The sequence below is a fragment of the Sebastes umbrosus genome, chromosome 19 (assembly GCF_015220745.1).
Source record: "Sebastes umbrosus isolate fSebUmb1 chromosome 19, fSebUmb1.pri, whole genome shotgun sequence".
Taxonomy (NCBI): domain Eukaryota; kingdom Metazoa; phylum Chordata; class Actinopteri; order Perciformes; family Sebastidae; genus Sebastes; species Sebastes umbrosus.
This window is the reverse complement of record NC_051287.1, coordinates 19,658,459-19,674,302: the sequence shown is the minus strand read 5'-3', so window position 1 is coordinate 19,674,302 and position 15,844 is coordinate 19,658,459. Positions and strand designations below refer to the sequence as shown.

Genomic DNA, 15,844 nt, shown 5'->3' with positions numbered 1-15,844 from the left:
GTAAATAGTCCCGCCCTAACAGGAGAGCGAGGGAGCTGTCAATCAAGCTGTCTTGAGAAGAGGTCTAATCAGGTAAGTGCAAACACCTGTGTGGGTGGACTTTGTAGGGGCTTTGACACTATTGTAAGGTTTGGTGGTGAAAGAAATACTCAGATCTTTTACTTAAATAGAAACTTCAGTGTAGAAATACACTGTTACAAGTAAAAGCCATGCATTCAAAATGTTACTTCGGTAAAAATATAAAAATCCCCATCAAAATATACTATCAAAGTATCAAAAGTGAAGGTATTTATTATGCAGACAAGCCTATTTCAGAATATAAATTGTATTATTAATGAATCTATAATAATACATCGGAATTTATTTGTTGATTATATTTACTATTATTGTTTTGAATCAGCAAAGTAACTATACCTAAAATGATCAAATAAGTGTAGTGGGCTAAAAAGTACAATATATCCCTCTGAAATGTAGTGGAGTTGAAGTATATAAAGTATGCTAGCATAAAATGTAAACCTCAAAATAGTACCTCAAAATTGTACTTAAGCACAGTACTTGAATAAATATACACAGCTACTTTCCACCATTAGGGAAAAAGCATATTTTTTTAAGTGAATACTATACCCTTAAATATCTGTATGAGCTCATAGTCACCTGAATCCTAGATTAGTTTCACTGTGTTGTAGAGACACCTAGTGGCTGCTCATAGTACTTTCTTTATATTTTTGTACAATGATGTTTTTCTTTCTTTTTTTTTCAGGAATCATACATTGTTGGGGGGTATATAACACGATGCCAACTTTAGCAACTTGTGATCATCTATTTTCAGTCTCTGTTGTGCCCTCCTTCAAACACTGGCCTTTAGACTAATTATTAACACTCATGTCTTATAGGATAAAGGATCTAGTGTTCACTGTGGGTGGATTGAAGTCGGAGTTAAGTGCCTTTTATTTGTACTAGACTTACAGTCAATGAGGAAATCATTCCTAGTTGGTAGACCTCTTAAAGATCAAAAATAAAGGCCTCACTTTGATTTAAAGATTTTACAAGATAAATAATAATATTTAAAGTTAGTCATTTGTGCCTCTCCCTGGATTACTCTGCTATTGTGTCAAATCAAAACCAAATCAATTTGATTTATAAAGCACATTTAAAAACAACCTTAGTCGACCAAAGTGCTTTGCAGTGGCGCAGCAGAAATAAAGAGAAATTATTAAAAATCAAATCACAGTAATAACAATAAATAGTAATAATAATAAAGGTAATGTTATGACTAAAAACACTGGAAAAACAAGGTTAAAGGAATAAAATCCTAAAACACAAAAAAAACACTTAGAGCAACCAAAGGCCATTGAAAACATACATATTTGAGATTTTTCTTAAAAGTGTCAATAGTGGAGGGACATTTGATTGATATTGATTTCACAGCTTTGGTGCTGCCAAAGCAAAGGCACGAGCTGTGTGATTGTTCCAACAATGGCAAAAATGTCCTCCGACATTCAAAATATTGGTGAACTGTACTTGTCGGATAGTCCTGTTTTACTTATTGACAGAGGGTGTCAAAGTCAGTGTGAGGGGGCAGTGAGAGGACTATGTAACAGAGCTCTTATGGGTTAATAAATGTCCTATTTCTATCAGGAGGCAGCAGTGGTGGAAGAAGTACTCAGATCTTTTACTTAAGTAAAAGTCCTACATTAAAGATTTCACTTACAGTACTTAAAAGCACAAATGTATTAACAGCTAAAATTACTGAAAGTATTGAAGTAAAAGTACTTGTTGGGCAGAATGGTCCTTTTCAGAGAGTTATATTATTATTAGGGCTGTCAAATTTAACGCGATAATAACACGTTAACGCAAATTCGTTTTAACGCCACTAACTTCTTTAACGCATTAACGGAACTTGTGAATTTTAGGTTGTAGCGCCGCGGGCTGAGTTTTTTAAAGCTAGAGTGAAGATACTGGCGTCATATGAAACTACAAAACCTAATGAACCCATTGGTACCAACCATGTCATACTAGCTTGTCAGGAAGGAGACTAAGTAACGCTCCAAACTTACACTAAATTTTGGCAAGGAAAAACTGGCATGGCCATTTTCAGAGGGGTCCCTTGACCTCTGACCTCAAGATATGTGAATGAAAATGGGTTCTATGGGTACCCACGAGTCTCCCCTTTACAGACATACATTTGCAAAAAGCAAGCATATTTGCTCACTCGCTTGTTGATAAGAGTATCAAATACTTGACAAATCTCCCTTTAAGGTACATTTTTAACAGATAAAAAAATGTGCGATTAATTTGCGATTAATCGCGATTAAATATTTGAATTGATTGACAGCCATAATTATTATATATATCATATTATTAGAATATACCGGAATATTATTATTGATACTTTATATACTGTTGGATGGTTTAATCTATACAGTATCACAGTATCATTTCTTTTTGCTAAATTAGAATAAACTGCTTTCATTTTGGAATGTGTTACAGTATGTTCCAAAATGATATCTGTTGATATTTGTGTTTGAATTGAATTAAGTTGAATTCAGTGCTGATGGAGTCTGTTTGTAAGTCCACCTGTTTCTTTACTTGCGGTATTTCCTTGTGAGTTGATCATTAACAAAAAAGTTTTTATTTGGTTTAAGGTTACACATTTTAACACATTCATTCACATGAACACAGTCATGTATCAGCAAGGTTTATTTGCATATCCATATACACTTTCAAGCAAACACAATATCTGGTCATTTATTAGATAAACACACGCTCTCCCTCCCAGCCCCCCATCTTTCCCACACACACACACACACACACACACACACACACCTCCACCACAGGTACATAAGTGTCTGTGCAGGTGCTTCAGTCACAGAGGAGCGACTCCAGCAGCACTCCTGTTCTCTGGTCACCCTCTCAGCACAATGTCTCGGGATTATTTTGGATTCTCCTTAATAAGGAGCAATGCAAGAAACGGCACGACCACCGTGGCTCTTAACAATGCAGCAGATATCTCCGTTATTGTCATTTACTTTGTGGTTGTCTTGGCTGTCGGAGTATGGGTGAGTCGATCAGTCTTTCAGTTGGCAATCCTTCTCTGTGAATAGTTAACTCTTCACCAGTTTCACTGTTGTGAGAGTTTGTTTTACGTCAATCTAAGAAGAAGAAGTCTGTCTGTATTGAGCCACGAGAGAAAATATAAGGATTCATTATTTATAGGAGAATTCAAGATAATGATTAAATATGTTCTGATTAGGGCTGTCAATAAATTAAAACATTTGATCGCGATTAATCGCAAATTAATCACACATATTTTTTTCTGTTCAAAATGTACCTTAAAGGGAGATTTGTCAAGTATTTAAAACTCTTATCAACATGGGAGTGGACAGATGTGCTGCTTTATGCAAATGTGTCTATATATTTTTTTTTATTGGAAATCAACTAACAACACAAAACAATGATAAATATTGTCCAGAAACCCTCACAGGTACTGCATTAAGCATAAGAAATATGCTCCAATCATAACATGGCAAACTGCAGCCGTACAGGCAACAACAGCTGTTAGTGTGTCAGTGTGCTGACTTGACTATGACTTGCCCCACACTGCATGTGATTATCATAAAGTGGGCATGTCTGTAAATGGGAGACTCCTGGGTACCCAAAAAATCCATTTTCATCCACATATCTTGAGGTCAGAGGTCAAGGGACCTCTTTGAAAATGGCCATGCCAGTTTTTCCTTGCCGAAATTTAGCGTAAGTTTGGAGCGTTATTTAGCCTCCTTCGCGACAAGCTAGTATGACATAGTGGTATACTGTATGTATGTATATGTGGTACTAAAGGATTCTTTAGGTTTTTTAGTTTCATATGATACCAGTATCTTCACTCTAGCTTTAAAACTGCCTGATACAACCTAAAAATCCTAAATTGCGTTAATGTGTTAAAGAAATTAGTGGCGTTATTATTGCGTTAAATTTGACAGCCTTAGTTCTGATATAAGAGGGAATTTACTTTTAGCAGCAGAGGGCTTGTTTTTTTAGCACCTTTACAGCAGCACATATTGTGTAATCACAGCATCTTACTCAACAACCTGGTTCACAATATTTTATTGCAGATCAGAGTACTTTCAGAATAGTTAGATACATTTATGAGGAGTATAGTGTCACTTTAATATCGTTGTTTATTGTCTTTTTATCACTCTTACAGCAGCATATAAATTATAATGGAATCATTAACAAATAGAGAGTCTGTTGCAGTTTTTGCACAAATGCATTTATGGATTTTCTAAATATGTGTTACAGGCTATGGTCCGCACCAACCGATCCACAGTCGGTGGCTTCTTCCTCGCTGGGAGGAGTATGGTGTGGTGGCCGGTGGGTATCTCATGTAGACTGATAAAAGTTTTTTATTGTTTGGACATCAGGTCTTATCAATAATAATTATGTGTGTAAATCATCTATACTTATTATACTGACTACTTGACATACCATAAAAGCAAATGAAAAATCTTAAAATGTTTGCATATCATTTATAAATATAATTATTGCACTCCACAGATCGGTGCATCACTGTTTGCCAGCAACATTGGCAGCGGCCACTTTGTAGGAATAGCTGGGACCGCTGCAGCTGCAGGAATCGCTATTGGTGGATTTGAATGGAATGTGAGTAATCATCCCAATCGCACCATTATCACTTCTTCTACACAAATGTGTTTCTAACCTGTGACAGAGAGCCTCAGTTATCTCTGTCAGGTGAGCTGATAAGTGTTCGATTATCATGAGGGTTTCACCTTGCAGAGGAAACAGAAGGATAACAGGTGTCAAATTTATCTTTAAAGGAGCATTTCGAGTAAATGGTGGAATTGATTATTTGTTGTTAATGTCCTTGTGTGTTTCAGGCTCTCATAGTGGTCGTCATTCTGGGATGGCTCTTTGTGCCCATCTATATTAAAGCTGGGGTAATACAGAACACACAGGCCACATAAAAACAGCAACATTAGATGACAAAAGTAAGTAAAACAAATACAAAATCTACCGATGTGTTTAGGTGGTCACCATGCCTGAGTACCTGAAGAAGAGGTTTGGAGGACAGCGTATACGCATCTATCTCTCTGTGCTGTCCCTCTTACTGTATGTTTTCACCAAGATCTCAGTAAGTCACCACATCAGTGATGTCCTCTATGTCAACACTGCCAATATTGTACGTTATTGATTGTGTCTTCTCCTCTCCTCTCCACTCAGGCAGACATGTTCTCTGGCGCCATTTTTATCAACCAGGCTCTCGGGTTGAATATCTATCTTGCTGTTGTCATGCTGCTGTTGATTACTGCGCTGTACACCGTCACAGGTTTGTCCCCTGGGGATGCAGTCACTGCCTTTTCCACCAAACTCATAAATCAAAGCCAGAAGTCTTATCTGCCTTGCAGAATGACACTACAACTGGGGGTAAAGTTTCCTCAAGATCATATATAGAGATGTAGACACACATACACACTCTCTCTCTCCTCCCATTGAGTGTATTATTGGGGTTAATTACCTATGGACTGTGATAAGCAGGAAATGGCCTTCTGTTGCTGTTTTGTAATAACACGTACACACCTGAACTTTAGCTTGACAAAGACTCTGAAAGATCACTTATATATCACATATCACCGATTAACACTGAATACCCAATTAGCAGTAATGAATTGGATCATGTACATCAAGTTCTCTCCAATAAGTTCAGTTATGTACATCAGTGGTTCCTAGCCTTTTTCCTTCAGGGACCCCTTTTCTATCATTGAGTAAATTGACGACCCCTCAAGAAATTACATATTTTATGGATATTTCATATTATATTCAATGCATAACAATAACAGTACAGAGCAACTGATAAACTGTAAATAGTGAACGTAATAACTTTAGGAAGGAAACGAGGGATTTGGATGAATTTTGAGCAGATTGTTTCCTGTGAAGGAAAGGCTCTGTACTAGGGCTGTCAATTGATTAAAATATTTAATCGCGATTAATCGCATGATTGTCCATAGTTAATCATGATTAATTGCAAATTAATCACACTCTTTTTTATCTGTCAAAATGAACCTTAAAGGGAGATTTTTCAAGTATTTAATTCTCTTATCAACATGGGAGTGGACAAATATGCTTGCTTTATGCAAATGTATGTACTGTATATATTTAGTATTGGAAATCAACTAACAAAACAAAACAATGACAAATATTGTCCAAAAACCCTCACAGGTTCTGCATTTAGCATAAAAAAAATATGCTCAAATCATCATCAGGTTCAGGTTCTACCCTGATGCTGTGATATATTTAGTTTACATCTTAATTAATAATCCAAACTTTAAAAATATCAATTTCACTTAGTTTTCTTCACAGAAATGAATGAAATCCTGAGATGTGGGCCAACTGTATATTTTTCTAAAAAGTTGTCTTTCACCCCTTAAAATCAAGAAGACCCCCGCGACCCCCCGTGAAGCTTCGGTGACCCCTAGTGTGGGTCGGGTCCCCCAGGTTAGGAACCAGTGATGTACATTAATGGTGATAAAATATGTTGATTTTGCATAAATTGATAACATCACATGTCGTATCTCAGGTGGATTGGCTGCTGTGATCTACACGGACACCTTACAGACCATCATCATGGTTGTTGGATCATTCATCCTTATGGGCTTTGGTAATATGGTATTTTCCTTTTTTTAATCTTTATACTTGGTTTTAATACATGGTGTGACAAGAAGGCAAATCCTGTTTGTGACATGAAATTGTTGAAGAGTAAAATCTAACTTTCACACAGCTTTCCATGAGGTGGGAGGCTATGAGAGCTTCCAGCAGCGCTACATGGAGGCCATCCCCAAAATCACGGCTAACGTCAGTGCGAGCTGCTACGAGCCTCGGGCCGATTCCTTCCATATTTTTAGGGATGCGATCACAGGAGACCTGCCGTGGCCCGGCCTTGTGTTTGGACTCACCATTCAGGCCACCTGGTACTGGTGCACTGATCAGGTCAGTCCAGCAAATGAGCAGTATTTGTATGACCACAATCCATGGTGATAAAAACATACTCATTCAATTGATTCCCACACATTTGTAGAGACACTTATGTGCCTTTATCTTGACTGTTTTGACCAGACTCACTCAAGCGGTCTGCTGTAAGAGGAGTGACGTGCTTTTAGTTAGACCTTAATGCACTCCCAGAGATGCAGATAAGATTAACAGGCAGACTATAGCTGGATCTCAGCAAAGAACTAGATGCTAATTGAGATGTTGACATCCAGCACGCAGATAAACACATTATAGTCAGCCTATAGAGGAGAAAACATATCAGCAAGCTGATCCAATTGGCTTCTTTGGCTTAAAGTGATGTTTTCACTCTGCAAATATTTTTGAGTTAAACCTGAAATAGAGAGAATAGTTTAGTTGGGTTTTTTTACACCCATTTACCCATCCTGTTTGCTGATTGTATCATGACACTACTGATCTTTTCCCATGTGTTCTTTTCCTGCAGGTGATTGTCCAGCGCTGCCTCTCAGCCAAGAATTTATCTCACGTTAAGGCCGGCTGTATCTTGTGTGGCTACCTGAAGCTGCTGCCAATGTTCCTCATGGTTTTCCCCGGGATGATCAGCAGGATCCTCTATACTGGTGAGTGTGCCAAGTTTATAATGTGACTGGTGAAGCAAGCTCACTGGCTGAAAGTACTATTGTAGCTCATGCACATCTTACGACAGACATAATGGCGAATTGAAATATTTCTTAACATCTCATTTGTTTCGTTCTAGACGTGGTGGCCTGTGTGGACCCGGATGAATGTGAAAAATACTGTGGTGCCAGCGTGGGCTGCACCAACATCGCTTATCCCAAACTGGTGGTGGATCTCATGCCCAATGGTGGGTGGCTAAAGACCTTTGTCTTGAGAGCTGAGGAAGCAAAGGGCAGACTATTTGGTCAAGTTATATTCCCTCATTTCAATCTGTTAAAGGGGACCTATTATGCTTTTGTGCTTTTTCCCCTTTCCTTTAGTGTGTTATGTGTTTTTTTTTGTGCATGTAAAAGGTCTGCAAAGTTACAAAGTCCAAAGTACACGCCAAAGGGAGTTACTCTCCCCCACAGAAACACTGCTCCTGCTAGCAGCCTTTTCTTCTGTAATGTGGTGATGTCACCAAGTAAAACAATTACCTGCCTAGCGGCTAGTTTGGCAGGCCCTCAAACAAAGCTAGTTAGAGTGGAGTTGGAGCGGAGTCTGAAAGGTTTGGATCGGTTGACCAATCATAACAGAGTGGGCCAGCTGACCAATCAGAGCAGACTGGGCTTTTTTTTTTTTTTTTTTTTAACATTAAAGCATGTAATCATGTTCTAGTAGAAACCCAAAATACAAGTATGCACCTGAAAATGAGCATAATAGGTCCTCTTTAATCTCTCTGTTTCAGGTCTGCGAGGTCTCATGCTGTCGGTGATGATGGCCTCTCTGATGAGCTCACTTACCTCCATCTTCAACAGCGCCAGTACTCTCTTCACAATGGACATGTACACTAAGATGCGCCGCTCGGCCAGTGAAAAGGAACTCATGATTGCCGGCAGGTAAAACCCATCGGGGTTCAGTTTGATATGATTTCTGAGGATGAAAGAATTCACACGTGCCTTACCGTCACTATCTTTGACTGTGTATAGAGTGTTTATCATCGCCCTGATCGGGGTGAGCATAGCATGGATCCCCGTGGTGCAATCGGCCCAGAGCGGTCAGCTCTTTGACTACATCCAGTCCATCACCAGCTACCTAACGCCACCTGTTGCAGCCGTCTTCATGCTCGCCATCTTCTGCAAACGTGTCAATGAGTCTGTGAGTTTCCACTCCAATCATCTCTTTATTTACACATTTCAATTCATTTCATTTCAACGTTTCTCTACAGTGCAATCTACTGCCTGTTCCATATATACAAGACCAAGTCCTCATCCATGCTAGCAGCTCTGTTAGGCTGTACTTACATGCTGATGTTCAGTACAATGTTTGCTATGTTAACCATCTTAGTTTAGAGTGTTAGCATGCTTGCTAATAACCACAAACCACAAAGTACAGCTGCACTGATGGAAACCAAAGTATTCGACGCATTTAATTTTCGACCTGATGATGACACAAGTCGGCGGATCTCCAAACTGATTACAATTCATCCTGAGGTGAACATGAATGTGTGTACCAAATCTCATGGCATCCAATGGACATTTCACTCAAAACCAAAAATGTGAACCCGTACAAAGCCTGTCTATTTCAGCTTGGACCAAAGTGGTGGACCAGCTTTTGTGTGTGGTAAAGTGCAGTCCATTATAAAGATATTTTCTCTAACAAAGACCATGCCAATAGCGATATGGGTTTAGAATAGAGTGCTCCAGGGATAACGTATTTTTGTAGGCCAAACAGGAAGTTAGCATCGCCCTGGTTCCCTCAACAAAAAGCCAATGGGATTTTTCCATTGGGTTTTTGGATTATTGCAGAAAATAAGCTCTTGGGCAAACAAACGTTTATGATACTTAGACATTTTGTTCAGCAAGATAATCTCCACAAATGAACATCACTTTTATATTTGAAGCGTGACTGCAATCGCCAGAAGTAAAAAGCTAACGTTAGGCTATAAACAAACTACACCACGGTTGCATGAGGACGAGTCGGCGTGATGATGTTTTGTAGTCTCAGTTAGCCACTTGTTAGCAAAGGCCTTTTTTTAAGACACATTAAAGCTTCAAAATTCAGGAGTGGGGTATTTATTGATGCATTTTATGTCGTAGAACAAAACGTTAAAATCTCTTAAGTTTGTGTTAATCATAGACCAAATTTCAGGTATCTAGCTAAAAGCCCATTCAAAAAACCCATTGACTTCCAGACGAAGGAACCGGAAGTGCTAAAATGCTAACTCATTGCCGGGTTTTAGGACTCATTCCTGTAACACTCTATAGTTTATTACATATAGAATATGGAGTGGAGCCATTATGATGTAGGAGTGAAGGATCAAGAGGATGAGGGATGAAGGGATGGGGGTCGAGGGATGAAGGGTAAAGGGGAGGAATCAGGGTTGTGGAAGGATGGATTGAAGAAAGCATTGTTGGGCCAGTGTCGTCAGGAGGCAGGTAAGAACCGGGGGAGTCGAGACTCGGAGTGTGGGAGCCAGCTCTTGCGAGCTCTGATGTTTGCAAAGCCCCCAGTGGTTCCTGTATTCAAACGAGAGAAAGAGAAAAGAAAAAGGGGTTTGGGGGGAAGGATGTGAAGACTGTATCAAAGGGGAAGAGAAAAGATCAGGTGTGCTTAAATACTTTTGTGCAGAAATGGTGTGTGCTGGAGGCGTGGTCTTTGTTCCCAAACCTACAGTAGTTATAAAACTTCATAAGTAATTACTGGCCAAAGGTCTTTGGCAACATCTTTGCTTTTATTGCTTCCTCTGACATCTTGTGTAATCCGGGGTCTTCTGACCATAAAGCAGTTGAATCACTGGACATGTTATGTGATCTAAAAAAGTGGGACTGGGGTCAAAAGACTTGCTTTTCAAAGGTGGCGTGAACAGGGACCCTCTGTTGATATGGTTCTTACTCTCATGATCGTCACATTAACTTTGGCAGAACACTGAAGTCATGCACGCCGTCAGCTGATCTGTGTTAGTCATCAGCCAATTTACACAATCACAAGCCAGTGAGGAGGATTTTATAATTTTTTTAATTATTTTATAATCTACAAACTCACTCTCATTCATGCTGCTGCTATTACTGTCTCATTTCTCCAGCTTCCTCCTGCCCTGGTTTCTTGTTAATCACATTTGATTTGTCATGACTATATATATATATATATATATATATATCATATCTCAGTTATATGTGTGTGCTGGATGCTGCTCCATGTATTCCTGTGGTGGTTCTGTGGTCCGACAGAATCTATGATGCTGTTTGGATATATTTAGTTGGGTTGGTTGGTCGGTCTGAAATACAGTATCTCAACAACTATTGGATGGATTGTCATTAAATTTGGCAGAGACATTCATGATCCCCAGAGGGAGAAGCCTACTGACTTTGGTGACAGTTCCTGTAGCACCACCAGCAGATTGACATTTGTGGTTTTGAGTGAAATGTCTCGACAGCTGTTGGATGGATTGTCATGAGATTAGGTAAACACATTCACGTCCCCCTCTGGATGAAGTGTAGTTATTTTGGTGACCCTTTGAATTTTCATCTAGGACCATTATCAGGTTTTATTTTCTCCAGTACCTTGGACCAAATACCATAGACCGTATATAAGAAGTGGACATAGTCAAAGTGACACCACGCCCTAAAGCATACCCTGCTTTATGGTCTATTTGACTCTAAATGGGACCATAATCTACTAAATGAACATCATGCTGTATTGAAGAAGATTTGAAACTATTGATTGAGACCATAAAGCTCATTTTCTCATAGACTTCTATACAATCAGACTTCTTTTTGCAACCAGAGGAGTCGCCCCCTGCTGGCTATTAGAAAGAATGCAAGTTTAAGGCACTTCCGCATCGGCTTCACTTTTCAGACCTTGGAGGTTGCCCGTTGTAATAAAAAAAATAATTACCTGTAATATTTTGACATTCCCATCAGCCTCAGTGGTACCTTGTATTAAGTTCTAATTAGCAAATGTTAGCTAAACTAAAATGGTGAACAAAGTAAACATTACACTTGCTAAAAAAAAAATCTGCATGTCAGCATTGTACAGTTTGGGCATGTTGACGCCATATAGCGCCAGCATGTCAGCAGCTCAAAGCACCACTCAGCTGCTAGCATGGCTGGAGACTCTTAGTTTTGCTAATACATATAGGCTACTGATCGTTTTTCCAACTTTTTTCTTTCCTCAGGGTGCATTTTACGGCCTCATGATTGGCCTGCTTATCGGCCTGAGCAGGATGATCGCTGAATTCGCTTATGGGACAGGCAGCTGCGTTAGCCCCAGTAACTGTCCCGACATCATATGTGGAGTCCACTACCTCTACTTCTCCATCATCCTGTTTGTCATCTCCTGTATCATCATCCTGGGAGTCTCTCTCGTGACCAAACCCATCGATGACAAGCATGTACGTGACCGCTGTGAGATGAGGCCGGATGAATAATTAATCTCTCAAACATCACTTGGAAACACGGGCAATAACTAACTTTATAAATTATTTGTTTCAACCCATGTGTTGTGTTCCTTGTCCAGCTGTATCGGCTGTGCTGGAGCCTGAGGAACCGTACGGAGGAGAGGGTGGACATTGAACAGGATGACTGGATTGATAACCAAGAGTCCGACTATATGGACGTAGAGGGTAATCAGAGGACGTGCAGTATAAACGTATGTATACACACACACACAGAAGCAGATTTTCTTCATCGCCTTTGTCTGTTTCATCACAGAGCCCAAGGACGAACCAGGCTTGTGCAAGAAGGCGGTGTCGTGCTTCTGCGGCCTGGACACGCAAAGAGCCCCGCCGTTGAGTCCAGAGGAGCAGGCGGAGCTGCAGAAGAAGCTCACAGACACCACAGAGAAGCCTCTGTGGAGGAACGTTGTCAACGCCAACGCCATGATCCTCCTCTGTGTGGCTGTTTTCTTTCATGGTTTCTACGGTTAAAGAAACACGACTGACCACATGCTCTCGGATAACTTATATTTACGTGACAGGATTTTATACGAATGTAATTTATAATCAACTGTTTTTCCACACCCTTCTAAAATAAGATGCATGGCAGATTTTACTATACCGTATCATTATTACTGTATGTATCATGTGTCATTTATGGCTACTGAACTCCTTCAGGACATATTTTGTAAAGTATGTGCCTGTGTAAAACTCTTAAAAATATGTCTCTATTGTACACAGGTCTGGTGTAAATTTAAGGCACATAGTTTTTCATTTCTGTTAACTTTGCCATTTTGCACCTGAAGTGAACCAGTTAACCATACTGTAATAGATATTACACGTACACATGTTAATACTGTGCATAAATATTCACACATCTATTTGCTGCACATTGTTCCTGATCCCCCCTGTAGGTTTCCTTCCTTGTCTCTACTGTTACTTTTGTGATTGTTGGCATCATGAAAGAGGGCAAGAGTAGCTTTGTAAATCAGAACAGCTCATGAATGGAGCTGCAGTGTGACTCATGCTTCTCTTCACCTGAAAAGAGTCCACTCACACTGCTGTTAGTGGCGGAAATGTATTATTTTATTTGTGATAACAGCCCCTGTTCACATGAACTCAATAAAATAATCAGATTGCTTTTAGCTGAAGCAATAATGTGATGTAAGTGACGAGAATTGACCTAGGTTAATTATTATGTGTTTTTGAGATCACATGCTATACAAAATTACTCTAATTTACCTCTAATACATTTTTATCTATTATTAATAGATACAATTTCCGGTAATTACTGTTTATTCTACCTCATTTTTGCTAACTCATTTCTCATTATGTGTGTTCAAAGTCCGAGAGTGCTGTCACTTCTTATCTATGCATCTTACTGTGAGTTGTTTTAGGCGTTAATGAATAAAACATCTCAGGAAAGAAGGGTTGTGAATTACACAGAGCACTGTTTGACTCTCTTTGCTTCCCTCTGGTGGCTCACTGCTCCTCTGCTGCTTCTGCTGAAAATGTAAGACACTGGTTTCATGTTTATTTGATTGCACATTCAATTTCTGCTAAAAATCTGCTCTTACCGAGGTGAATTATGTCTTTTATGTACTTGGTAAATAAATGCCGAAACCACACATGATCACTTTTTAATGTACTGTAAGTCATTCCCATTGTGACACACTTATTATCTCGCTCTTATCACTAACTCTGTGGTTAATGTGCAATAATCTAGGCCTTCAATGTGTGCACCGCTGTTGAATGATTTATGATTCCTGCCTTGGACTTGCATGCTTTGTTCTCTCTGCAGTTTATCCATTGCCTAATTGTCCAGAAGCTGCGAGTGACTTTACTGTATACTGTTTGAATCATACGTCTGGTAGTGATTCTGCTGGCCCGCTTGGTGACTAAGAGCAACAAACCACGGTCAAAGGTCAACATGGAGGCTTGTCTGGCTCTCAACAGTCAGAGGAGACATTTTTGCCATCGTTACCCATCGTGATGAGTAATGAAGAGACAAGGCATGTTTAAAATTCTTTACAAATTGCAAACAAAGACTGAGTCGATTATGATAGATAGCGGAAGAATAAGATAAGAGTATTGATGACATTTTTGAATAATAATTATGACATTTTATACTTTGTTCGATGAAGAAATAATTCCTTTTTATGCCTTTTTCCTATGTGCTGTATATTATTTCTAGGCTTTGTTAACTGTGGAATCCGTTTACTTGACCCAGTCTGAGAAAGAGGTTGAACTCACTCCACAATAGCCATTTGAAGTGATCACTTTCAACATAGAACATCTTTCAAAACATGGTATCCAAAGCATTTCTATGAAGGAGTAAAATGCAACAAAGAAGCACAAATGTGTTAGCAGAATGTCCTCCTGTTCTCAATGTTAAGCATGTTTATATTTTTGACAGTCCAGTCCTGTCATCATCAGTCCTCATCTCATCACAGTGATATTTATATCCAACTTATTAGAAAGATAACAAATACACAAACTACGTGTGATCCAAAATATTACCACAAAATCTCTCAGACAGGGTCCCATCAAAAATGTAACACAATAAGTATTACAAAGGTAGTATTTGTTTCAGGATTATTGTGTTTCATGAAACTGTGTGAAAGGTGTGTGATATTGTTAACTCCTGTGAGCAGTGAGGTAATGAATTGCTATTTCCGAATACAAGCAACAAATCACAATCAGGGTTATAAACATTTAAATCTTGAAAAAAATAGAATTACCACCTCGTGGTTGTATGCCTCCACTACCCAGTCAAGTTGCAGTTTACATCCATGTTTGTGCAAAATGTCATCACTTCATCATTTTATCCTGTTAGACATTTGTGTGAAATTAGGATAATTAGCATATGGATTCTTGAGTTATGGCCAGAAAAGTGTTTTAGTGGTCACAATTACCTTGACCTTTGACCACCAAAATCGAATCAGGTCCTCCTTCCGTCCAAGTGGACGAATGTGCCAAATTTGAAGAAGTTTGCTCAAGGCATTCCTGAGATATCGCTTTCATGAGAATGGGACGGACGTAGGGTCACAGTGACCTTGACCTTTGACCACCAAAATCTAATTGGGTCATCCTTGATTCCAAGTTTTACCAAATTTGAAAAAAATTGACTCAGGTGTTCCTGAGATATCGCTTTGACGTGAATGGGACAGACGTGTGATCAGGGTGACCTTGACCTCTGACCTCTAACCATCAAAATCGAATCACTTCATCAGTGGCCTCCTAGTGGCACAAGAGCCTCATTACAAAGGACAGTATACTACATCACTCCATGCAGGACACTGGCTTTAACCCTTTTACTGTAGCAGCTATTTATATATACACATATCAGCCATCATGATAGTCTCCAGTGTGGAACTAGTGTATTTACTGCAATTGTGCAGTAAATACACTAGTTCCACACTAGTTTAAAGAGTTGATCTCAAAGAAAGTTGAGATCAATAACTCTCAGGACAGGACTGTTGTTTTCTGCACAACTTAGATCTTGGACTTGGTGTGAGTATGGATGTCTTCCTGTCTATGTGGAAATAAAAAAAACAATAAACATGGTCAGTGTTTGGTAAAGCATTTTTCAAACCTTTGTGTAGAATATGTGATTCAGCATATTTCAAATTATTCTGATGATACAAGGTTTTTGTTTGTATAAAAATGAACTAATGCCGGTCGAAATTGGTGAAATCTTGGGGGGTAGCAGCGGGCATGGCTGCCAGCTACAGT

The 15,844-nt window shown here is 39.2% G+C and overlaps 2 protein-coding genes across 2 annotated transcripts in view; both read left to right on the top strand.

The window, feature by feature from the left end:
* Positions 1–2,921: 2,921 nt before the first annotated feature.
* slc5a1 (solute carrier family 5 member 1) lies at positions 2,922–12,601 on the top strand. The gene is made up of 15 exons (XM_037751980.1): positions 2,922–3,059; positions 4,297–4,368; positions 4,552–4,656; positions 4,893–4,952; positions 5,042–5,146; positions 5,236–5,341; positions 6,590–6,670; positions 6,791–6,999; positions 7,502–7,637; positions 7,775–7,882; positions 8,423–8,573; positions 8,664–8,832; positions 11,852–12,067; positions 12,193–12,298; positions 12,387–12,601. The coding sequence occupies exons 1-15, from the start codon at positions 2,922–2,924 to the stop codon at positions 12,599–12,601; spliced, it is 1,977 nt and encodes a 658-aa protein (XP_037607908.1).
* Positions 3,028–15,844, top strand: part of rnf208 (ring finger protein 208) — a 28,943-nt gene continuing 16,126 nt past the window's right edge. The window contains exon 1 of the mRNA XM_037751986.1: positions 3,028–3,038. The gene's annotated coding sequence lies outside the window, so the exon portion shown is untranslated. The remainder of the gene's footprint in view (positions 3,039–15,844) is intronic.